Source organism: Denticeps clupeoides, chromosome 12, assembly GCF_900700375.1.
Source record: "Denticeps clupeoides chromosome 12, fDenClu1.1, whole genome shotgun sequence".
NCBI lineage: Eukaryota > Metazoa > Chordata > Actinopteri > Clupeiformes > Denticipitidae > Denticeps > Denticeps clupeoides.
The window spans coordinates 18,168,412-18,193,426 of NC_041718.1; the positions used below are offsets into that span (position 1 = coordinate 18,168,412).

The 25,015-nt window shown below is 44.5% G+C and overlaps 2 protein-coding genes and 1 non-coding gene across 6 annotated transcripts in view; 2 read left to right on the plus strand and 1 right to left on the minus strand.

The window, feature by feature from the left end:
- ptprga (protein tyrosine phosphatase receptor type Ga) overlaps positions 1–19,064 on the plus strand; it is a 174,735-nt gene extending 155,671 nt beyond the window's left edge. Inside the window, exons 15-31 of one of the 2 annotated variants that reach the window (XM_028997728.1) lie at positions 298–327; positions 946–1,037; positions 5,823–5,914; positions 8,320–8,416; positions 8,918–9,000; positions 9,120–9,254; positions 9,353–9,487; positions 9,622–9,794; positions 12,173–12,308; positions 12,399–12,545; positions 13,755–13,848; positions 14,002–14,078; positions 14,258–14,386; positions 14,526–14,672; positions 14,760–14,902; positions 15,659–15,794; positions 16,562–19,064. In XM_028997728.1, coding sequence (XP_028853561.1) covers positions 298–327; positions 946–1,037; positions 5,823–5,914; positions 8,320–8,416; positions 8,918–9,000; positions 9,120–9,254; positions 9,353–9,487; positions 9,622–9,794; positions 12,173–12,308; positions 12,399–12,545; positions 13,755–13,848; positions 14,002–14,078; positions 14,258–14,386; positions 14,526–14,672; positions 14,760–14,902; positions 15,659–15,794; positions 16,562–16,708 — 1,993 coding nt within the window. In that variant the 3' untranslated portion in view covers positions 16,709–19,064. The remainder of the gene's footprint in view (positions 1–297; positions 328–945; positions 1,038–5,822; positions 5,915–8,319; positions 8,417–8,917; positions 9,001–9,119; positions 9,255–9,352; positions 9,488–9,621; positions 9,795–12,172; positions 12,309–12,398; positions 12,546–13,754; positions 13,849–14,001; positions 14,079–14,257; positions 14,387–14,525; positions 14,673–14,759; positions 14,903–15,658; positions 15,795–16,561) is intronic. The other variant, XM_028997727.1, reaches the window with a different exon arrangement.
- Positions 19,065–21,035: 1,971 nt separating this feature from the next.
- On the plus strand, positions 21,036–24,710 carry cep15 (centrosomal protein 15). 3 transcript variants are annotated; one of them, XM_028999033.1, is made up of 5 exons: positions 21,036–21,136; positions 22,608–22,662; positions 23,533–23,656; positions 23,743–23,811; positions 23,897–24,710. In XM_028999033.1, exons 2-5 carry the CDS (start codon positions 22,610–22,612, stop codon positions 24,077–24,079), a joined length of 429 nt encoding a protein of 142 aa, XP_028854866.1. In that variant the 5' UTR covers positions 21,036–21,136; positions 22,608–22,609; the 3' UTR covers positions 24,080–24,710. The 3 variants fall into 3 exon arrangements, with proteins under 3 accessions (XP_028854866.1, XP_028854867.1, XP_028854868.1); XM_028999034.1 differs by lacking the exon at positions 21,036–21,136 and adding an exon at positions 22,256–22,483; XM_028999035.1 differs by lacking the exon at positions 21,036–21,136 and having other exon boundaries at positions 22,256–23,426.
- Positions 22,379–22,450, minus strand: trnae-uuc (transfer RNA glutamic acid (anticodon UUC)). The gene has a single exon. It is a non-coding gene; the product is annotated as a tRNA-Glu (tRNA).
- Positions 24,711–25,015: the final 305 nt, after the last annotated feature.

The following is a 25,015-nucleotide window of genomic DNA, read 5'->3' on the forward strand; positions in this document are numbered from 1 at the left end:
AGTAGCTCTGATCCCAGATCAGACCAGCGTGACCTTTGGTCCGACTAACCTGATATTGTGCTACAGGGCGGGGAGCGACTCTGGGCCTTTGATTGGCTTTCGACGCACCACCAGACTAGCCATGCCGTCCGAGTGCCAGGGGTGCTAAAAAGTGGAGCGGCCAGTCGTGACATCATCTGGGGTACGCCCACCCCTTCCCTCGTCTCCTCCTTCCCGCCCTCTAGTCTCTCACTCTCGGCAGCATGCGGACGCCTCAGCTCCACCGCGGCTCCTTCTCGCTCGCTTAGAAATGACCAGCCTGTGCTCCCTGCTCTGCATCAAGTACAGGTAGGAGCAGCAGGAACCCCACCCACCACTTACAGGAACTCCCGCCGCACTAGGTATCTTGTGGCTTGATTGACAGCTCTGTTGAGAGCCGACGAGTGGAAGTGTCTCACGTCGGTGTTTGTGATGCGCCTCGGTGTTTTCCGAGCCTGATCCTTTCTGAAGGACCCGTGTCCCGTGCGCTCTTATGTATGGCCTGTCTCAGGGCTCTGCTCCATCAAAGGCACAAGGGAGCTGCGCTTTCTTTCTTTCTTTCTTTCTTTCTTTTTTTTGTAATATTTTCAGCTGCTGCCGACGCGCATGACTCGCATAAAGTTTTTTAATCGCCGACTATTTGTCTGTTCCACGGCCCGCGTGTTTGCATTAGGCGTTTCGAAAGCGGTTCAAAGTGCACCTTGATCTTGTCACGCACCTGTAGCGCCATCTGTGTTTGCTTTAGTGGGGATTGTCACCTTTGGTGTTTGTGGTGACAGTTCTTGATGCATTATTCACAGATCCTGATGTGTGACTTCTCCCTCCGTTTTCTCTGTCTGCGGTCCTTCATCTCCTCAATACTCTTCTTTTGCGTTCTGTTCCCCGTCACCTCACTCTATAACCCATCCTCCTTTTTCTTTTTCTCAGGAGGTGTTTCCAGACGGCACATTTCTACGTGGAGGACAGCAGCTCTCCCAGAGTTGTGCCCAATGAGAGCATTCCGGTCATCCCCATCCCAGGTAAGAGTGGCCGGTCTGGTTCAGCCACCTGCTTGAACTGGTCGCTGCCCTGGCGGCGTTAATAATGCACATCTTCAAATGATAATGTGGGGCTATCGTCTGTCAGGGCGCAAGGTTAAAGTCAAAAGGCCAGTGTGAAACTGGAACACAGAACAAATCCTGCTGTCACCGCTGTGTCCGTGGTCAGCAGATGCAACCTCCTGGTGCTCGGCAGGTGTCTCCTCTGGCCCATGTTGCCGTTCATACAGACAGAGGTGTGCTTTCAAAGTTTGGACGCACCTTCTCATTCAATGTGTAGTGGAGTCATGTGGAGTTATGTACTTAACAAAAAGTGGAGACCTGGCCTCCACAGTCACAGGGCCTGAACCCAATCCAGATGGTTTGGGGTGAGCTGGACCGCAGAGTGAAGACAAAGAGGCCAACAAGTGCTAAACACCTCTGGGAACTCCTTCAAGACTGTTGGAGAACCATTTCAGGTGACGACCTCTTGAAGCTCATCGAGAGAATGCCAAGAGTGTGCAAAGCAACTAGAATATAAAACATGTTTTCAGTTATTTCACCTTTTTTGTTAAGTACATAACTCCACATGTGTTCATTCATAGTTTTGATGCCTTCAGTGAGAATCTTCCAATGTAAATGGTCATGAAAATAAAGAAAACACATTGAATGAGAAGGTGTGTCCAAACGTTTGGCCTGTACTGTAGTCCATGAAGAAAGATTGCACATCATCACTGGGTAAACACTCACCTGTGAACCAGAAGGCCACAGAGTCAAATCCTGCTTAGTACCATTTTGTCCCTGAACAAGTCCCTTAACCCTGAGTGACTCCAGGGGGACTGTCCCTGTACCTACTGATTGTAAGGCGCTCTGGATAATGCCACCTGATAAATGCCATAAAATTACGTGTAAAAAGAATAGGATGGACCCTAGAACAACATCATTAAAACTCTTGTCACAACAGTGCTTGATACACAATCCAAGAATCATGCAGAATTTGAAGCCTTCTGCAAGGACTACTGGGTGAAATTCCTTCCAAGTAAGAGGTGCTAGAAAAAGCAGTGAGGCTTGCCAACATGGGTATAACAAAGTACTGTGTTTGTGGGACCAAAAGTTTTGCTTTGGGCTCTTTTTGGGCATTTTGGGTACATGTAACTGATGGAATGAAAGTGTAACATTGCTTAAAATATTAGAGGAATTTCTCACTTTTAACTTAAGCACAGATATTTTTAAGCAATGGTACCCAAACGTTTACATGCTGCTTTATAGAAACCCATTATAAACCCATTCAGAATGTAGGGCTGGTCTAAACTATAGAACCAAACCAGTTTCTTCTTTCCTGCTGTGCAACATGGACATAAGTGAATGTCCATGATAAATGAAAAAGTATGAAGTTCTATAATTCAGTAAATATTCTGTAACTTTATTGTTCCCCATGCCCTGCAGCATAGTTTCTGCGGTGTGTTGCTATGGCTGCACACACGTGAAAGCAGTCTTATCTCCACAGGAATGGATGCAGTAAATCTAAGCGTCTGTATTTAATTTGCTTCCCCTCTCTGCACTGACATAATTGGATTCATCTTAAGGACAGAAAATGTGTTTTATTTTAATGCCAGTTACAGACTCCACGTCTCCCAGATTAGTTTTATGGCGCCTCGGATGTAAAAATCCATCGACTCACATCGATTTCCGCGTGAACTGGGTTAAATGAAGTCCTCAAGAGAAGATGGCTGGCAGGAATATATACTCTTTTGATCTCGTCGCTGGACTGCGGCTTCCCAGCATTCTCCGACAAGTGCGAACACGGGGTCGATCTTACAGACTTCTATGTCCTCAGGTGGAGCGATGTAGCGTCCGCAGGTGGTGCTGGTCGCACACGGCTGCGGGGCCACTGGCTCCTGACCCGTGCGGTGTGCTGTGTGTTTGTAAGAGAGAGAATGCGTCGCTGAGGGCTTCGCCCGTGAAGAGGGCTCAGATGTCCGTCCATCTGTCTGTCAGGTAGAGCGCTTCCTGTTCTCAGCCCTGTCAAGGGTGCGAAAAGAGGGATTTGTTCCATTAATGTGGAGGTGAGAACTGACAGCTTCTATTGAACCCGGAGAGGCGCTCACACAGCCACTCAGACGAAAACCCATTCCGATTGTTATGGAAGCTTCCACAATAGTGATGGCACTGAGCCCTGAATCCAATTTGTGTGCGTGCGTGCGTGTGTGTGTGTGTGTGTGTGTGTGTGTGTGTGTGTGCGTGTGCGTGAATGCCAGCGCCAGCTTGGCACTGGACAGTGTTGGTATTCATAGGTCCATCCCTAATGCGAGTATCACAGAACCAACCGCAACACACTGGCTCCGTGCTGCCAGTTAGAATCCATAATTGCATTGATATTTTGTTTGGTTGATAAATGCCAAGTGCAGCAATCATATTACAATATCCAACATCCAATATTATGAATAAAGATGAATTAAATGTATTAAAATTACCATTATTCATAAGTGCTGCTTTGTGAAACAGGATAGATTATTTATGAATCACTTTATTTTATATTTAACAAAACTAAAACATGGCACATGACTCATTTGAGTATAGAGTCTAAATTTCAAATTGATCCTTAGTTTTGAATACTTTAATACAACATATATTAATCTGGTAGAAGGGTATAAGGTCTTTCAGGATCAACATGAAATATAAGTTAGAAACAATGATTTGGCTGTTTATTTCTCTCTCTGCATAAGACACACTTATTCATGTTTGTTCATGGCCTAAGAAAGCTGCAGAGAGTGTAAATGACGTTAAAAGTGAAACGTTCTGGGTAATGTGGGCTTAGATCCGCCCGTCTCCACGGCCTGTACGGAACAATGGGAGCGATTACAGGTTTATTCTATTAGCTTCCAGACAAAGCTGCGAACGCTGTGAACTGAATCCAATTTATGTCCTCTGACTCATCCGGAATAATGCATCCACAACGGTGAGCGCCGCATCGCACGTCTCAGCCGAGGGGGATTTACTGTTTTCCTCCTCATGCAGATGACTTCCTGCATTTCAACACACTTCTCCTTTTTAAACGCCGCTCTTCTTTTCAGATTTTTAGAACCTGTCTGTAAATGGATGTAGGATTCATATGGAATTGATATAGGAATGTGGATGAATAAGTGTCTGACAGTCACCTCAGTGGCTATGGAGATGATATGCAGATTTTGGCTCTCTGTAGCGGGCATTTAAAAAGGTTATTTGCATGCCGCTGCATTATTAGCTTTACTGAATTTATACAAAGATCTATGGGTATAGGTTTAGATTTATGGTTCCCATAAGGCACCTCTAGACATATTCATGACATTTAACTGTAGGTTAAGGGTTAAAGGTCACATTACGGCAGATGAAGTGACGAGTGAATGTTGAAAAAAGTAGATAATCCCAGTAACAAGATGCTACTCTAAAAACGTATATAGTTACCGTTGCATAATAAGCTGCATAATCACTTTTCATTCAAAGCTATAGTTGCCAGGCTCTGTGAGAACTTTCAAGGGCCGTTATGCAATGATTCGGGGATGTTTCCTGCAAGTTGAGGGCCCTGTGTAGGATTGCAGGTCTCTATTTAAGGCTGGCGTGGGAAGAAGTGAAAGTGCTGGTACCATATGTGACGACCTTCCTTTCGGGCAGCTAATTATCTTCTGTGCTTTTCGCCTAATCTCCTTTTCAATATCCTGCAAGAGTTCAAACCTGCCACAGCAAATCGCCCAGGCTTCCATAATTCGGCCTTTATTCCTAAACAAATACTCTGTGTACTGGGAAGATAAAGGCGGATTAAGTTGCTTACAAGCAGTGAAGTGAAATGTAAAAAATGCATCAGGCTAAACACAGGTAGATTCAGACAATTATTATTTCTACACATTTTGACCTTCACCTCGTATTGAAGTTATGAATATGTAAAGAAAAAGGGATAAAACGAGATTTGTGTCCTTCAGGAAAAGTATCCTGTCTGTGTCCTGACTTGTGTCCTTCATTTTTCTCCACTTTCATGAATAGTAGATAACCTCTGACAAATTGGAGATGGATCATTTATGTATCGTCTCTGGGAAGTGAAAGTGATGAACGTCCTTCACCTATAAGAAACATTATCTGACGTGCATCAGTAATTCATGGTGTCATTTGTCTCTTTGAAATATTTAAGGGGTCTCTTGAGCAAAGTTTTAACACGTGAGATTTCTATTCGTCATTCTTACTTTCCTTTTCTTAAAGTCTGTATTTTATTTTTATTGGTTTCATATTTTTAATTGCACATGTACATAACATTATTTAAAAATATATACATATTGTTAAAATTAAATTAAAATTAAATAATATTACTTTTTATTAATTGATCTGTGGGTTCTCTACAATACAATACAATCATTCCAATCCAATAACTTCATAACTTATCCACTGAACACATACAGTGCCCTAGGCAATTTTTGGCACCTCTTTTGAACAGAAAATAGTTATAAATGGCTGCACTGCAAAATCAAAAGGAAAAACCAATAAATCCCTCATCAAGAAATCTACTCTTCTCTTTTTTATCTTTACAGATTGAGGGGGGTAAATTTGGGATCAGATCTGGCCGCTCTTCCATTTAAAATCAGAATTATTAGTTATAAAAAAAATGTGACTCACCACAGTATACCCTCGCTGCTTCCTATAATTGTAAAAAACTCTTACATTATAGGAATAAACGTTTGATCCTTTACTACCCCGCATCCTCCCTCCACCCACCTTTTTTATGTCTCTGAGTGACCTTCCAACTTCCACATCTCTTTTCAGATGACATGGAGGCCATCCCTGTCAAACAGTTCATTAAGCACGTCTCTGAGCTCTACGCCAACAACCAGCACGGTTTCTCTGAGGACTTTGAGGTGAGTGTTCAGTCTCTCTCTCTCCCGGCCTGAGAAACCCAGCAGCTGTGTCTCTACAGAGTGTCATGTTTTGGCACGCCGCTCAGAGCTTGTTAGGCCACGAACGATGAAGTCGTGCCAGTTCCGTGTAACTGATGGAGATGTGTGACGGGCTGTTGCTGCACAGCACATGTCAGCGGCTCACCTCGCAGATGGCGCGGACCGAGGGCCACTGCGGCACTAAAGGGCTGGTTGCATCACCACCCAGGACGTTATGTCATTCCAAGCAAAAGTGTACAGGGCGGGGCGATAACGAAGGACACGATCGTGATCAGCACCCTGTAATTCCCCCTCTCTCTCTCGTTTTGATCCTCGTGAATCTGGGGACCTTCGTGCTCGAGCTCGGTTTGCGGCAGCGGTGGGACGCAGCTGGCCGTCGTCCATGCAGGGTCGACCTCCTTTGTGCCCACGGGGCGAAGGGGATAAAGTTATTTGAATGTGCCAGGTCTTTGTGCCCTGATAAGCGCTTCTCCCGCTGTCTCCTCTCCGAACCTCTGCAGTGTCATGTGTGTCCTCCCCTCTGGACCCGGCCGGTACTTGAGAGTGGAGCGGCCATGTTAATGAGGCTCCTCGCCGGGGAACGCCGAGGGCCCCTCATTGTGCGCCGGCCGCATGATGGACACAGGAAAGTGGTTTAAGGGGGCTGCCGCCTCAGTCAATGGAGTGTTCTGTGTGCTCGGTGGCCCTTCATTCATCCTCGGAATAAAGTGCGAAGAAAAAAAGGGGAAGGCAGCGAACCCGAAACCCCCGAAATCCCGCCTCCTCCTTTGGCTGGAGCCTTTCGTTCTCCTGACAAGTGCTTTGTGCAGCCGGGCCTGGGCAAACGTGGACGGGGTTGTAAAAACTGGGGAGAGGGCCCAGAAAGGAGGGCTGGCTTGGCATGGGAACCAAGGTCGGGGGCCAAGGTTTGGAAATCCTGAGAAAATAGCAGAAATAAAAGGAGGCTGTAATTGCAGGGATAATTCTGTTCCGAGGAAAGGGTGCCAGTTTTACAGTGGGGAATAAAGAGATTCACGGGCGCTGTCCAGAGTTTGATTGAGTAAGTAGAACATTGATTTATACCTGGCTCACTAGAGACCCAACTGGTCCACCCTCGAGTCCAATCCTGTTATCCAAGCACCCGTCTAGCCAGTCCAAAACCAGTGCATGATGCTTAGAATTATCCTGGATCTCCGTCTCACTATCTGTAACCATTGAATCTAGATCCGGGTCCCAGAGCCCATCCTAGGACATTGGTTAGAAGACAAGGACTCACCCAGGGTGGGCCACCAGGCTTCAGATTTGCCTGGCTTTCTATGGTCACCGCTTTTGACGACACAGGTTCTTCCAAATCAAGAAGTGGAATGGCACCAGTTCACTGGCAAATGGGTGTGGCTAGTAACAGTTGTGGGGGGCATCTGTTGAAAACATTATAGCTCCCTACACCCTTAAACGGCACACATAAAACTCGAGCCCGTCCCAGGCCATTTACATCACTGGCCATTCATATCCAGTTTATGGCTGGTGGCTACCGCCCAAAATAACTTAGTCCCTCTGACAAGATTTCAGATGCTGAATGACATCAACAACCTGTATTTAGCGTTGTCAGTACCTGTACCATTGGACTGAGCCAATGTGCACTCGTACACTGTTTTTTTACGAACGTAAAGTACAGAGCGGATCGTGCAGCCAGCACAGATCATGCACCAACAAGGCGGACCTGTCTAGCTGGGCACTGAGCGCAACCAAGATTAGCATTTCACTTTGTGGTTTTCCTTGAAATGGCTGAAATGGGAGAAGGGCATGTAGTGGGGCGTGAGGACAGACGAATTTGAGACAGTCCTAATTCAGCTTGTACAGCAGTCTACATTGCCGTGATTTTGCCCGACTGGGGAATCTGGTACAGTTATCGGTATTATTAGTAGTAGTATTTATAGTAGTAGTAGGACAGTGTGTGTGTTCTGTACTTGATCTACCTTCGCATGGGTACCGGCCGTCTGTTTTGGAAGGTTCTCTGGCATCTGTCTGGCTGTAACAGGCGCAGACAGGGAAGTGTACGAAGGACGGACGCCCGCCGTCACACACTCACACACACACAGCTGGTCAGCAAGCTGGACGGGCCTCGGAGTGAAGTGGCAGTGTGCCGTGGCAGATGGCACGGAGAGGGCACCCTCCCCTGCCTGCTCCGACAGCAACACTTAACGCAAACACACTTTATACAATTCAGCTGGCAGAAATAATCAGTTTTTACACCGGAATAAACGCCGGCCGGCTATTGAGCTGATTTTGTGTGGTTTGGTCTCGTGAGTTCCAGTAAACATCACCAGTGTGTTTAGCCTTTTTATGCCAGATGTGTCGGTTTTTCAATGATGGCTCCTGTTCTACAGGAAGTGCAGCGATGCACAGCAGACATGAAGATCACGTCGGAACACTCCAATCACCCCGACAACAAGCACAAGAACAGATATATCAACATTGTCGCCTGTGAGCCTTTTTCTTTTTATTCATGGAATGCTGTCTTTTAAAATTGTATTAGAATATTCCCAAATAAACCACATAAACAGAATAGAGTTTATGTAAATTCTGTGTTTAATGGCAGCATATTTGGAGTCCAAAAATACGTTCCCAAGGTTACTTGAAATGAACATTTGTGGCATTTGTGACAGGGACTACCACTCCTATCACCCCTTCTAGACATGTCACCATTGGTATTATTATTCATGTATATACATATAATGGCTGGGCTGAAACCAGCTGAATACATCCACGATATCAATCACATTAAGGACAGAACATTTACTTTTTAATCATGGGAGCCAGCATGTAAAACATGTCTTTATAGTAACATAAAATTTTACATTCACAGTAAAGTACTTGGCCTTAAAATGATGATAATTATGATGATGATCATAATAATAATTACTGATAGTGGTCTTAAAACAAAGATAATTATAAATGATGATGAGGAATGTTTTCCCCCTCCAGATGACCACAGTCGTGTGAAATTACGACCATTGGCAGGAAAGGATTCCAAACACAGCGACTACATCAATGCCAACTATGTGGATGTAAGTTTATATTTGTGCATGAGTATTATAATTTGTATTTTCAGACGTTTTTCTCAGCAAAGGCGTGACGGAGGATGGCTGCGTGCTTCACTCTGAGCTCTCTCTGTTTTTCTCTGCAGGGCTACAACAAACCCAAGGCTTACATCGCCGCACAGGGCCCTCTGAAGTCCACATTTGAAGACTTCTGGAGGATGGTGTGGGAGCAGAACACAGGCGTCATCGTCATGATCACAAACCTGGTGGAAAAAGGACGAGTCAGTGCATTCATCTCCCCAGCCCCTTCCTTCTCGTATTTTACACATCATTAACCTGAGAGCCGAGAGCTCTAACCGCAGCATGTTGTCGTCCGCAGAGGAAATGTGACCAGTACTGGCCGACGGAGAACAGCGAGGAGTACGGCAACATTGTGGTGACGCTGAAAAGCACTAAAGTTCACGCATGTTACACGCTGCGCCGCTTCACAGTGCGGAACACAAAAGTAAAAAAGGTTTGAGACTCTCTCGCTCTCTTTCCACATTTCTTAAGATTTTTGCAGAATGGGCAGGTTATTTCAGCCTGCGTTGGTGAAAGAAGTTCATAATGTTACTGACCCCCTTTTTTCCATGTCAACGCCCTGGGCAGGGTCAGAAGGGCAACGCGAAAGGGCGGCAGAGCGAGAGGACGGTCATCCAGTATCACTACACCCAGTGGCCGGACATGGGCGTGCCAGAGTACACGCTGCCAGTCCTCACCTTCGTGCAGAGGTCTTCGGCCGCACAGCAGCCGGACATGGGTCCCATGCTGGTGCATTGCAGGTATGTTGGGTATACAACTGGATCACCGGCCACTTTATTAGAACCACGATACCTGTATGGATTGTTATTAGCTCTGTAATCATTTGCATTTACATTTATGGCATTTATCAAATGCGCTTATCCAGAGCGACTTACAATCGGTAGGTAAAGGGACACATTCAAGTGTCTTGCTCAGGGACACAATGGTAGTGAGTGGGGTTTAAACCTGTGACTTTGTGATCATCTGTTTCATAGGCAAGTGTGTTATTCAGTAGGGTACTACCATCCCAAAGGAAGCACTCGTTTGCCCTTTGCATCCGACATGAATAAGTTAAGTGAAAGTGAAGTGATTGTCATTGTGAAATGTGTCCTCTGCTTCTAACCATCACCCTTGGTGAGCAGTGGGCAGGCATGACAGACCTGGGGAGCAGTGTGTGGGGACGGTGCTCTACTCAGTGACACCTTGACGGACTGGGATTCGAACCAGCAACCTTCTGATTATGGGGCCGCTTGCTTAATCCCTAGGCCAACTAAATGCCCCAACTAAATGACAATTTTTTTTAGGTTTCAGGATTACATTTACATTAAATGCATCCAGTGCGACTTACAATGTGCTTTCAAGTTACCATCAATGAAGTGATCAGTTCCGGTTCATTAGGACCCCCAACTATGAATACACTATGAATACGTTCAGGCTTCTATCGTACTTTGTTAAAATAACTTTGTTAAAAAATCTTCAAACATAATTCGTTTTTTTTTTTTAAATGTCTTCATATGAGTTGTCCCGTACATGAAGTTGCCTTGAAATTTTGAGTTTTCTCCACTTATTTCATTTTTACTGTGTTGGTCACAGACATGAACACCACACGATTGTTAAGAAAACTGACGTGCCACTACAGCAACGGTTTTTATGTTCGGCACTTTACTTGGTCGCTCATGCAAGATGGCGGCACGCGGGCTAAGAAGCCAGAGTCATTCCTCCTTGTCAGCACCATTGCTCTTACCTGCAAGACAGTGACCTGGAGCCTGATTACCTAACCGCTCCTCTGGGCCCTAATCTCTGAGACGGTAATGCAGTGCAGCCTGGGAAATTGACTGTAATTGTCCACACAGAGATCGGCGGTAATGAGAGTAATGTCATCTGTCCGGCGTGGTTAGATAATGACCCTTCACGGCGAGCGCGCTGTGTCCACACGGTCAATTACAGCGCCCTGCCCAGCGGACTGCAGCCCGGCCTCATTACTGCGCCCCTGACCTGGGCTGACCCGCGCCCGGCCTGGCCCTCAGTACTTCCGCGGCTAATGATTAAGCCGGGACTCCGCACCTCTCATTAACTCGCACTTTCATGCACAGAGGGAACTGGGAAATTCCTTGTGCGGGACATTTGCCCGAGATGTGTGTCAATCTCGAGTGGTTGTGTAAAGAGAGCTCGGCCATATGATGGGTGAAAAGCCCTCTCTGCCAAACACAGCCCAACCCACTACCATGTTGGCGTCACTCATGTGTCATTTGTTTCAAATCTCACTTACTGCCACCGTGTCCCAGAGCAAGACTCTTAACCCTTAGTTGCTCCGTGGGGACTGTCCCATGTGACTAAATAAAAGCATCTGCTGCATGAGCGAATGTAAATGTGTTTGGAGTGGTCCCATGCTTAAATCAGATCAGTACCTGAATGTAGGTGAATGGGGAAATGAGCTGAAAAAAAAAAGCGAACAGCCGCAGATGGAGGACAGCCGAGCGACAGGCCTTTGAGTGGATCTGCTCTTTTATGGAGCTTTATTTTCCTCCATTTTCACGTTATACAACAAAGCTGAAAGCTCCAAACTGCGAAATAACACAGGTGAGGTTACGTGGTAATGTAAAAAGAAACTATTTTAGTTAGACAATGAGGATGGTTTTCTTAAGTTGAGGACTCTTCCTTCACCCATGATAATGATCTTCTCGTGAACCTGCTTATGATGATATCAATACTCAAAAATCCTGCATTAGACTCTTCAAGCAGTCTCCATAGAGTAGGTGTGTCCAAACATTTGATGCAACCAAGTAACCTGGCCAAATAAAGTACAATGTTCTAATAAAGTGGCCAGCAAGTGTATATTGTTTGGGGCAGTGGTGGGGCAGTGGTGGCCTAGCGTTTAAGGAATTGGCCCCGTAATCGGAAGGTTGCCGGTTCGAGTCCCGATCCGCCAAGGTACCACTGAGGTGCCACTGAGCAAAGCACCGTCCCCACACACTGCTCCCCGGGTGCCTGTCATGTCTGCCCACTGTTCAGGACAAATTTCACTGTGTGCACCGTGTGCTGTGCTGCAGTGTATCACAAATGACAATCACTTCACTTTCACTTGTTTTTTACGCCGACTCTGTTTGACTGCAGCACGGTTTTTGTCTCTGCTCCTCAGCGCGGGCGTCGGTAGAACGGGCACCTACATCGTCATAGACAGCATGCTGCAGCAGATAAAAGACAAAGGCACGGTCAACGCTCTCGGCTTCCTCAAACACATCCGCACGCAGCGCAACTACCTGGTCCAGACGGAGGTGAGAGACACGCGCATCGAAACAACAAGCACGCCTGTTTCGCACCTCGCAGCCAGGAATAGTGACACCCTTCTTCCAATCTTCTTACAGGAGCAGTACATCTTCATCCACGATGCCTTGATGGAAGCCATTTTGGGGAAAGAGACGGAGGTCCTTGGGAGCCAGCTGCACAGCTACGTCAACAGCATTCTCACGCCAGGCCCGGGAGGGAAGACCCGTCTGGAGAAGCAGTTCAAGGTCAGTCCACAACAGGGTTTGAGCAAAGTTTTCTTATAGGAAGCTGAGAAGATGTCATCTTGTCCCCAAATATGTCTTCTTATTGAGACCTGGAAATTTTTGTACATTTTTTTTTGTAATTGTCCAGGTTTTTGAGCTGCTTAAACATTCGTTACATTACATTTACAGCATTTATCAGACGCCCTTATCCAGAGCGACTTACAATCAGTAGATACAGGGACAGTCCCCCCCTGGAGACACTCAGGGTTAAGTGTCTTGCTCAGGGACACAATGGTAGTAAGTGGGATTTGAACCTGGGTCTTCTGGTTCATAGGCGAGTGTGTTATCCACTAGGCTACTACCACCGCTCATGTAGATTCCTTCTCTACAATATCAGTCGGATCCGCCCTTATCGATCATCACAGGCCACCCGGATACTGGTTCAGTCCCTAGTAATCTCACGACCGGATTACTGTAACTCCCTTCTAGCAGGTCTACCTCCGAATGCCGTCCGACCTCTACAACTAGTACAGAACGCAGCGGCACCTTCCCAAATTCTCCCACACCACCCCACTGCTACGCTCCCTCCACTGGCAGCCCCCCTGCATCAGATTCAAAATACTGATGCTGGCCTACATGCCAAATATGGGGTAACACCATCCTACCTTTCACTTTAAAGACGTTCCTCTTTAGACTAACTTGTAACTTTTTTATAGTCTGACCAATGTAAGGAAAACTACAGCAAAGTGAAGTAAAATGATTGTGTTCATGGTTTAGTGAACCAGAATTGATACACCAGTAACATGAAAGCACGTTGTAATTCTCTCTGGATAAGGACTTCTGCCAAATGCAACTAACTCATGCTAATGGAAGTAAACCCCCACCCCCCAGCTCACACAAGTGGAAACCCCGACCCTCCCGACCTTTTTATTTTTATGCAGTCATCTGGATTGTGTGTGTGTGTGTGTGTGTGTACTGTTTCCTTCATGGTTTTGGGTTTCGGTGTCTTGGCTGTGCAATAGATTCATTCAATAGTTACCTTAAACTTGTATTTTTTAAATGTGTATAGGTCATTGTTCATTTATAAGACCACTTCTTCATGCAGGTTTTCCTGTCTGTACTTTGCAAAGCAGGAATTATCAGAAACATTTTTTCTGGTCCACCCTGTCCATTGCTTGTCCACTTTGCATGAAAGAAGGTCTAACCTGTGTCACCCTGTGTCCTGCTCAGCTGGTGACCCAGTGCAACGCCAGGTTTGTGGAGTGCTTCAGCGCCCAGAAGGAGTGCAACAAGGAGAAGAATCGCAATTCATCAGTGGTCCCTTGTGAGTTTCTTTTTGTTCAAATCCTTTCTGAGCCTCCCCATTCTGTTGCATATAATTGTCAGTTCGGCTCCAGTTCAGCTCAGCTGGGTGGGTGCGTTGTTGACGGTTGGCAGAGCCTATTGGTTAACTGTGTTTTTTTTTCATCCATCCCAGCGGAGCGGGCACGCGTTGGCCTGGCCCCACTGCCTGGAATGAAGGGCACTGATTACATCAATGCCTCTTACATAATGGTGAGTCCCGCTCCTTAATCACCCATTAGGCACATAGATGGAAACGTACAGACTGTTATTACCCAACACTCATACTTCAGAAAACAAGTCTCACTAGAGTCACTTAGTCAAATGATGACACGGTTATTGCTTTGTAGCAGAGTTGACAGAAAGTTAATCTGTTTGTGATGACAACGCAGGGCTATTACCGGAGTAATGAGTTCATCATTACCCAGCATCCTTTGCCTCACACCACCAAGGATTTCTGGCGGATGATTTGGGACCACAATGCGCAGATCATCGTCATGTTGCCTGACAACCAGGGCCTGGTGGGTAAAAATATCAGGAGCCAACTTGGCTTGTCCGTTTTTTATATGTGCATCGGCTCCTGTTCCTGTTCTCATGTTTGGGTGTGTCTTCTGTTACGCAATCTGTCCTTTCTCCACCTTGTTGCTCTGTGTGTGTCAGGCTGAGGATGAGTTTGTGTACTGGCCCAGTCGAGAGGAAGCCATGAACTGTGAGGCCTTCACTGTCACACTTATTAGTCAAGACAGACTATGCCTTTCCAACGAAGAACAAATTATCATCCATGACTTCATCCTTGAAGCCACACAGGTGTGTGTGCATGTGTGTGCATTTATTCCTGTGTGAATATCTTTTTTTTTTATGTCTTAACACCTTCCCCCTGTTCACCCTCCCCAGGATGATTATGTTCTGGAGGTGCGTCACTTTCAGTGCCCTAAATGGCCCAACCCTGATGCCCCGATCAGCAGCACGTTTGAGCTCATCAACGTCATCAAAGAGGAGGCCATGACCCGAGATGGACCCACCATAGTCCACGATGAGTACGTATTGACCACCTTTACTCCCTGGCCACACCTGCCCTGCTGATCCATCTTGTGTGTGGTCAGCGGTGCGGCCACCCAGGCTGCTGTGTTGACAGAGCTACTGTAATCAGATCTGGTCAGTGGTGGTGGCACTGGGTGACTAACAAACTGCAATATGGCCTTCAGTCTAGATTGATGTCTCTAATATAGTGGCTGGTGAGTTTACACACAGATCTGTTTTCTGGCCAGTTTAAGCCTTTATATTAAACATTAATGTGTTAATATTTCTAATGACACTGTTAGGTACCAAGATCCAATTAGGAATAATGAAGGTCCCCTAATATCCCCAGACGTCAGCTGCGCTTGAGAAAAAACACTTCCGTTCCGTTGACTCTGTGTAGCGATTAAGCTGACTTGCCTCGTCTCATAAAGAAGACGCTAATTGATCATTTGATGTCTGTTATGTTACTGTGGCTCTGTCCCTCTCGAGGTTGTGGCTATGCAGCGCTCTTAATTGGCTGCCTGTTCATTAGTGGGAAGGACGCGTTCGTCAGGTCCCAGCGTCTCTGCCTGACAAATCTGTTAATAAAAGCGGACGCCTCTCACTGAGCGTTCCCATCTCTCTCCGTGCCGGATTAGGATATCAGCCCTGTTTTACTCAGCCGGGCTATTCCGTTTGGTTGAAGCACTGTAAATTAATATCATTTATTTAGGGTGTGCTGTTATGCTATTAACTCTGTACGGACGGCCTGAAACGTATGCATTTAAAAATAGGTTTGGCGCCGTGTCGGCTGGGATGCTGTGCGCCCTCACCACCCTGTCCCAGCAGCTGGAGAGCGAGAACGCCGTGGGCGTCTATCAGGTGGCCAAAATGATCAACCTCATGAGACCCGGTGTCTTCACGGATATGGTGAGTGGCGAAATGCACCCGACACTGCATCATGATCCTCGTGAACTTTGACCTTTGACCTGTGTAATGGCTACGGTTGATCTGAGCGAAATTCCATTAAATGCATATAACGAATCAGAGATTAGGTGGTGGTAGATCTCTGCCTCTATGACATGCAACAGCACAAGAGAAGTCATAACATATAAGTATTGACTGTTATAAGTCTTAATATGTTTATTAGTGCAAACAGCTCTGGTGGTACTTCCTCATATGACAGTTGATTTGTCCATTTAGGCATTGACAAAAACATGACTTTTCATTATAAAATATGTTTTAAAATAAAAAAAATATATACTAATAAAATGGGACTATTTGAAGCATTCTCCTTGGATCTGGCATATTACACAGAATTGAACAAGATATCGAGGGGTGACAACCAAATGGGCATAAGTGACATTTTATCACTTACGTCATATGAACATATTTTGATCTAAACTTGTGTTTAAAGCTCATTTTTGGCACCAACTGCTTCTGGGTGTTCTGTGTCAAGTCGTGTGTATTTTGTTCAATAACTGTAAAACTATTATGAATTTATTTAATGGATTTGTATATTTAAATACCATGACATAACTGTATATCTTTATTTCCCCAAAAATCTCACTTGAACATTTATGGTTGCCACCCTTTGATACTTATTGGCCGATTTTTTTTCTCACCTGCAGTTACAATCCATTTTTGATCACTACAGGCCACTGTGTTGACTACGTGCATTTGTCTTCTGTCCCCAGGACCAGTACCAATACCTTTATAAAGCTATGCTCAGTCTGGTCAGCACCAAGGAAACTGGATTGGGACCCCTGTCCTTGGACAGAAACGGAACCATGGCGATCGCAGACGAGTCAGACCCGGCAGAGAGCATGGAGTCACTCGTCTAAGAGCGGCGGAGGCACGAAGAGGCACTTAATTTGTAAAACTTCAAGGACTAAGACAGACTTTTTTGAGGCCTTTTTTGCCAGACTCTGGGTTAAGTGAATAACCTGATTACTTTTTTACACTGATAAAAAGTTTTTGATATTTATTTTTTGCCATTTTATGTCTTAATGTTATCCTACTGAACATTTGCACCTATGTTTTTAAGTTCACAACAAGAAACACACTTCTGTCTAGTTTGCACTATATAATATCAGTGTTACTGCCTATTTCCGTCTGACCTACTCTATTGATCATTTTTTCTTTTACCTTTCCATGCCCACATGTATCGACATTCCTTGACAAAGCCACAGCCCAATGCTTGGGAAATAGAGAAGCACTGGCCGTGTGCAGGCTAATTCATGGGAGCTTTTACTAAAAACCCAGATCCACTGCAGAGGGGCAGAGTCTCCTCACATAAAAAAAAGCAATATGGTCTTTTTTTTCTCTATGTCTTTATGATTTTTAAGCACCAAAAATATGATTAGTTTCATATTGCATTTGATTAGCAAGTCAAGCCCATATTTTAATTTTCGAAGGTGGTATTACAACTGCTACTGTGAACTTATTACTTTTGTATGAACCATATTATGCTTTTAATATATATGAATATATTGTAATCATTATAACTTGTGGTTTTGTAAATGTGTCGCTGTCATGACCGACCCTCACTAGTACCTACTAAACTTTTTCCAGTTATTTCACGTCCTCTTCTCTCGCTCCCCCTGCTGGTTTGGTTTCGCCGTTGCTTCTGCTGCAAGCTGCTAACGAGGTTTTATTTTTTTAAGAAAGAACAAGTCATGTCTGAGTCGACCGTGTCCTTATATTCTGACCACATTCGGTCTCTGCATCTTTTACTAACTCCTCCACGCAAAGACGCGCCACTCGACTCCTCCTCTTCCTCTCATGTATGTATCCCCAGCCTCTCGATGCCTTTCGTATTCTGTCATTTCTCAGCAGTGCTTGACTGTGCTGGTGTATGATACTAGTCTATGTTGTGTAAGGTGTAGCTTGTTTTTTTTCCCACCAAAAAAAAGTCCTGAAGAGGTGAAAGGTGATATTTTTCTGTCCTCTAAAATGCTCACACGAGAGTTATCTACCTGTAAGTCCATCCCTCCTACCCTGTCATTGACATGCAGTGATTGTTGGAGGAGAGAACAGCTCTCGGTGTCCAGCACAATGTCCTTGGCGGCTCGGTATTCTGATATTTTGGATGTCTTGCCAGAACAAAGCAGGGGGATATATTATTTGTAAAGTTTTACCAAAGACTCAAAGTCATTACATAATTAACTAAACGTCATTATTATTATTTGTATTATTATTATTGTTGTTAATATGGATCACGTCTGTGGTGACAAAATATGAAATTCCTCCTCAGAGCTAAGAATGAAATTACTAATGGTCACCCTTTCTTTTTTCTTTTTTTGTTTAATTCAATGACATCCGTATTTTCCTCTTTTTTTAGTATTCTTTTTATGGGTGGTTGAAATCAGAAATGCATCGCAGAGTTCCATGAAATGAAGTAGTGAGGCGGGATTGTTATTCTTCTTCTTCATATTAACATGATTCTAATGTCCGCCGTGTCCATGTCAGGAGGCTGACAAATGAAGTCACAACTCTCCAACATTTGGGGTTAATGGCCTGACGTGGTGAGGAGCACTAGCAACCACGCGCATTTCCTGAACCTGGAATCGCCCCTCGTGTCTCTGCTATATCATCGTAGAACTTTATATTTTCATGTGGAGCTATTCTGCTTCTGTTCTGTTGGCTTTTTTTCATAAATTTACTTAATGATTCACTCCACATTCCGAACAGGTCCAAACGACACCTCTCATTAATCAAGGCAGTGATTGTGATATTCTTCTCTCTCTCTTCGGGTGGTATTTTTTTTTATGATCATTTTTGTTATAATTATTCTGTTGTCCGTGTGCAATAGAACAGCTCTAGTAAAGTCACTGAATTTGTTTGTCCCATTGACCGGAGGCGGGTGACCCTTCCTCTTTTCTAATCACAAATAACACCCAACAAAGGAATCCACTTTTGTTTTTTTTGTTTTGTCCTTGTTTTTTTTTGTTAAAAGCTATATCAAAGCATTCTATTATATTGTTATTTAATATGTAAAATTGTATTGCTATACATAAAATAAAATATGGGTTTTGATGTACTTTAAAGAAACTCTGCATCTCTCGAGGTTGGCCACTCTTTACCCAGCACTAATATATTGGAAAACACGATTATATTCAGGGTGTTGAGCAGATACACATATTCCCATATTGTTTTGGTTTTTTTTATTAAAAAGAATCTTTTTGTTGTCGTGCATAATTCATGATAGGAAGTATTTTCTTTAAGGACCATATAACGTCATAAGTAGGTTCCATGACTTTGGTCTGGTTTGGTCCGAGGACCAGTGTAGACCACCATGTTCTGGACCACCAGAAGGACACTTCCAGCTTGGAAGAAGTGATGGAAGAAGCCCATTAAACCTCATTTTTTAAACCTGAGACCCAGGTCCTGGAAATATGAAATAATGCCACGCCGGCACATGAAGGTTGCCACCTGGTGGGAAAGTAATTCATGGCGTGGGTGGGTGGGTGGGTGGTTTGTTTTCTTGCCACACAATCATTGTGGATAATTACTTTAATTGCAATAATTGCTATGGAGCTTGATTAGGTTTTCCATATCTTAAAATGAAATTGTAGTGTAGCCTGCACCGTTTTTTTTTTTCAATAACGGTCGAATGGCATAAACAATGCCGGGTAATTACAAAATGGCACGTTTCACTGGGAAAGAGGGGCGTGGATAATTCAATTTAACTTCCTGAGGACCCTGCTCTTCCGGCGCTGAAAATGAATAATTGAAATGAAACGGAGAAAGATGATCTGAATATTTCAGCGGCACGGCGCCGAATCTTTGGCAACTGCGGCTCCTGGGGACTGAGTAGGTGAGAGGATGTTCTTTATCCAGTGCTCTTGTATATATCCTGTTTTATTACTTTTTTCAAATAGAACAATAGAATCAGAGGCTTTTGGTACCAGTGCATTTTTTCACCATAATGCACAATGCCACAGGTGACGTTCATCTGGTAAATGTTCTTGTGCAAGCACAAACCTATTGCAATGTGAGGCCAAGTCAAGTGATTGTGAAATACTGCAGCACAGCACACAGTGAAATGTGTCCTCTCCTTTTAACCATCACCCTTGGTGAGCAGTGGGCAGCCATGACAGGCGCCCGGGGAGCAGTATGTGGGGACGATGCTTTGCTCAGTGGCACCTCAGTGGCCCCTTGGCAGATCGAGATTCGAACTGGCAGCCCTCTGATTACAGGGCAATTTGCTTAACCACTTGGCCACCACTGCCACCGATAAGATTGACAAAGCCAGGATTCGAACCCGGGTCCACCCGGGTCACAGACTATGAAACATAAATAAAAATATATACTGTACTGGGGTTTTTTATGTCGTAATAACACAATAACGTTTCATTGTGTAACCGTGTGCTGTGCTGCAGTGTTTCACAGTGACAATCACTTCACTTTCACTTCAGTTTCATTTTCATCTGAGAACATCTGAAGTAGTTTATTGTCATATGTACAGGGTAAAATGAATGAAACTCTCACTTGAGCACCATCTCTACAGACAAGGCTTATACGACTTCGACCAGGACATAGAAGACATGCTGGTGCAACAAAACCAAAAGTACAGCTTTTTACCTTTCAGATGATCGCAATATGATATATATATGTGTGTGTGTGTGTGTATGGCACATTAATTTCTATATATTCATATTGCAACAGGAACAAAACAGGCTTTTCCTTCTCGCAATATGAATATATAGAAATTAATGTGCCATACACACACACACACACACACATATATAAAGCTAGGACTGCATCATTGATGTCACAAAGGGCAGCAGATTTACAGCAGTATACACATTATTATTTTTCACATTTGAAATCATGTGGATTTGTTTTAGCGTATTTTGCTATACTCTCAGGGCAAAACATCGCGGTCCTTATTTGTACCTAGAACTGTGCAGTTTGAGTGACTGGTGGTGAAAAGGGTTCAAATCCCGCTTACTACCATTGTGTCCCTGAGCAAGACACTTAACCCTAAGTTGCTCCAGGGGGATAAAGTGTCCCTGTAACTGCTGATTGTAAGTCGCTCTGGATAAGGGCGTCTGATAAATGACGTAAATGTAAATGTAAAAGAATTTTAAGAATGTAAAGGCCCTCCCGCCCACACGGCGGCGCCATCGCGTCTCATTGAGTCAAGTTTCCCGTGATGCTCGCCGAGGAAGAAGTTTCCATGACGACGCGGCACCAGGAGTGACGCTGCCTGGGGAAGTTTTCACGTTTTTTCACACGCAGGGTCGCGTTATAAGCGGTTTTTACAGGTACGTTTTTACTCATATTTACACCCCTGGAGCCTCCGCGGACAGCAGCTCCGCTCCGGGCGAACATTTCACCGTTTGGCGCTGTGGCAGAGTGGAAATTCCTAACCTGAGCTGCCACGCACTGCTCCACGTATATAAAAAAAACAGGAAACGTTTTTTATTCATAATAATAATAATAATAATAATAATAAGATGCTCAATTAGCCAACACACGTGTGGAAATCTCTAAAATCTGCGAGGTTAAACGAAACGTACAGAAAGGTAACATGCTAAGCGCTCACGGCCTGGCAAACTTTATTTTGTACTTTTTACATTCACAGTTAATGCATTTGGCAGACGCCCTGATCCAGAGCGACTTACAACGTGCTTTCAAGTTACCATCGATGAAGTGATCAGTTCTAGTTCATTAGGACCCTCAACTATGAATACAATCTTTTTATTCACTCTTGTTGTAGATTCTGAACTTAAGTTAGACAATAAGAACGATACAAGTTAATCTAAATATTCTCTAAAGAGGAAGGTCTTGAGCTGCCGTGTGAAAATACTCAGTGACTGAGCTGTTCTGACCTCGAGAGGAAGTTCATTCCACCACCGAGGGGCCAAGACGGAGAAGAGTCTAGATGAGCGTCTTCCTTCTACCTTCAGAGATGGAGGGACCAGGCGAGCAGTCGTGAGATTACAGAGGACTGAACCAGTATCTGGGTGGCCTGGGTTGACAGATAAGGGCAGATTCATCTGATATTGTAGAGAAGGAATCTACATGAGCTGGAAAGATTGCTGATGTGAGTTGAGAAGGAGAGTTGGTTGTCTATTGTTACTCCAAGGTTGTGGGCTGTTGTAGAGGGAGAGAGCTGTGAGGTAAATCCAGGTAAATAGCAAGATCCTGATGTGGTGGAGAATCTGCTGAAATGAATATTAGTTCAGTTTTGGTGGGATTGAGTTTGAGGTGATGGGCTGCCATCCAAGATGAGATGTTGAAGTGAAGTGATTGTCACATGTGATACACAGCAGCACAGCACATGGTGCACACAGTGAAATTTGTCCTCTGCATTTAACCCATCACCCTGAGTGAGCAGTGGACAGCCATGACAGGCGCCCGGGGAGCAGTGTGTGGGGACGGGGCTTTGCTCAGTGGCACCTCAGTGGCAACTTGGTGGATCGGGATTCGAACCGGCAACCTTCTGATTACGGGGCCACTTCCTTAACCGCTAGGCTACCACTGCCCCCTGAACCTTACAAACTATCCCTGATCGGGAATCGAACCCGGGCCGCGGCAGCGAAAGTACCGAATCCTAACCACTAGACCACCAGGGACCCATGTTGGTTAGACATGCAGAGATTGCAGAGGTACCTTTTAAAAATAATGTATATTAAAAAGTGTACTGTCTTCTGCAGGACCATCTGAGCATCTTTAAATAATTAAGAGCAGTTTAACTTCTTCTTTCCTTGACTTCCTGCCCTCACTCCACAGTTATGACACCAGAACTCTGCAACGAAGTAGAACTCATGCAGGAGCATGAGGAAATGTGAGTAGCTGGATTATAATTATCATTATGATTCCACAGGATTGCTCTGTTAGTTGTATTAAGTTAAGATTGAAGTCATGGTTAAACCCTCGTAAGGCTCTATACCTAAATTATTTTTATACAGGCATGACTTTTGGTTTGGGTTAACCCACCTAACTAATTTACTAACTAAATTACTAACTAACTTGCTTACTCACTAACTAACTTAATAATTCACCCACTAACTAACTTCTGGTTTACATTAACCCAGCTAACTAACTTAATTGAATACTAACTAACTTATTTACTGACTTAATAACTAACTATATTACTAACTACCTCACTTGCTTACTTACTTGCATACTTACTAACTTACATACTTACTAACTAACTAAATTACTAACTACCTTCTAACTTACTTGCTTACTTACTAACTAACTAACTTACTAACTTACTTGAGTACTTCCTAACATACATACTTACTAACTAACTAACATACTTACTTGCTAACTAACTAACTTCTGGTTTACATTAACCAAGCTAAGTGAGAAATCTTGATTTGGTTGTGGAACCCTGCACATGTAGTGGAGTTTTATGTTTATGTTCCACCACTTTTAAGATGGACTCCTCTTGAAAAAAGATGCGCAGGGTTCATAGTCAGTCGTTTCTAGTATTGCACGTTTTCAATCAGAAGTGGCAGTAGCCTGGTGGTGGTTAACAAACCTGCCTCTGAACCAGAAGAGTGTCTCCAGGGGGGACTGTCCCTGTAACTACTGATTGTAAATGTAAGTGTGGAGAAGTCCTGAAGTAGCACTGACCCTGAAATCATTTTATTCTGTTATAAATCATAATGTCGTGTGGAGCCAGCATTAATCTTGTTGTATTTTTAAGACTACGTAAAAGAGCTGAGCTGCTGCAGCAGATGGAGGCTCAGCACCAGCATCAGAAGGCCAAGAGGAAGCAGCAGGCGGCGAGGTCTAAAGCGGCGCAGGAGAGGAACGCCCGGCTCCTTCAAGTACAGGCCCATTTCACTTTTTGCATTCGTTGGGTTTCTGAAGATGTCCCGTCAAAATGTCAAATAGACTTGTGTGGTGTTTACAGGATATGAAAAAAATGGAAGATGATCTGAGAAAGCAGCCGCTGTTGCACCCCGATGTCATCACTCTTCAGGTAATCGGCCTGAATGGAGTTGAATAATTATCATCAGATAATTAAGGCTGTCTCGATGCATTCATGTTCTTACTTGTCTTTAAAGACCCGATACTGGGCGTCTGTGGAGCAGAAGCTTCCGGAATGGGAACCTTTCCTACTGGGCAAGGGTCCAGCCCCCACTGAGGCTGGGAGCAGATCCCCAGGGAAGCGGCCGCACAACCCTTCGCCCCGTAACACTAAAGCCAGGGGACTTCCTCCTCGTCCGCCACGACACCCTGCCGTCTGACAGACATTTTAAATGGCACGGTGCAGCGCGCTCTGAAGGGGAAAGGGTTCCGCACGTGGGCGTGGGCGTCATGTTTGCCACCTTCCATGTGTTGTTTTATGCGGAGCAGATGAATGGTTCTGGACAACGTTCAGGTGGCCGGCTCTTGTTTACTCTCGCACACGCTGCATGCTCATCACACTGATGCACCAGGGGTGCTACTATCGTGACGTCGACCATTCATAACGTGCAGTTTTTTTATCACCGCGTTAATGCATGAGTGGGCTTTTTCCAACCTGACGTAATGTGCGAATGCGTCCACTAGAGGGAGCCCGAGTCTCATTTATAGATAATGTCCAATTTTCTGTTCAAAGTTTCTTATGATGGCCATTTTTCTATTTAACTGATGTTAGGTGTAGCGATAGTAATAGGGAAGCCAACTAAAAGTCTTTCATCTTCCAAACAGTAACCCTGAAATAGTTCATGGAGGGGCCATGTTAATGTGTACATTTTTTATTTCAGAAAAGCGGTTCATATGTAGAGATGTCTTTCTCAACTCTGTAAGGTAATTCTACAAGATTGTATTGAGTCGCTTTCTCTACATCGTTCATTGTTTCATGGAAATTCTGCAATAAACTTTTAGGTAAATCAATGTGTGATATTTGAAAGTGAAGTGATTGTCAAACACAGCACAGCACACGGTGACACAACCATCACCCTGAGTGAGCAGCGGGCACCATGACAGGCGCCCGGGGAGCAGCGTGTGGGGACGGTGCTTTGCTCAGTGGCACCTCAGTGGGATCAGGATTCGGACCGGCAACCTTCTGATTATGGGGCCTTCCGCTAGGCCACCGCCGCACCATTGATAGAAAAATTTAACAAATTCATGATCAGTTCTCTATGTTTTCTTATTTGAATAATAAATTGTCTTACTTCACAAAGAATAAAACCTTTTTA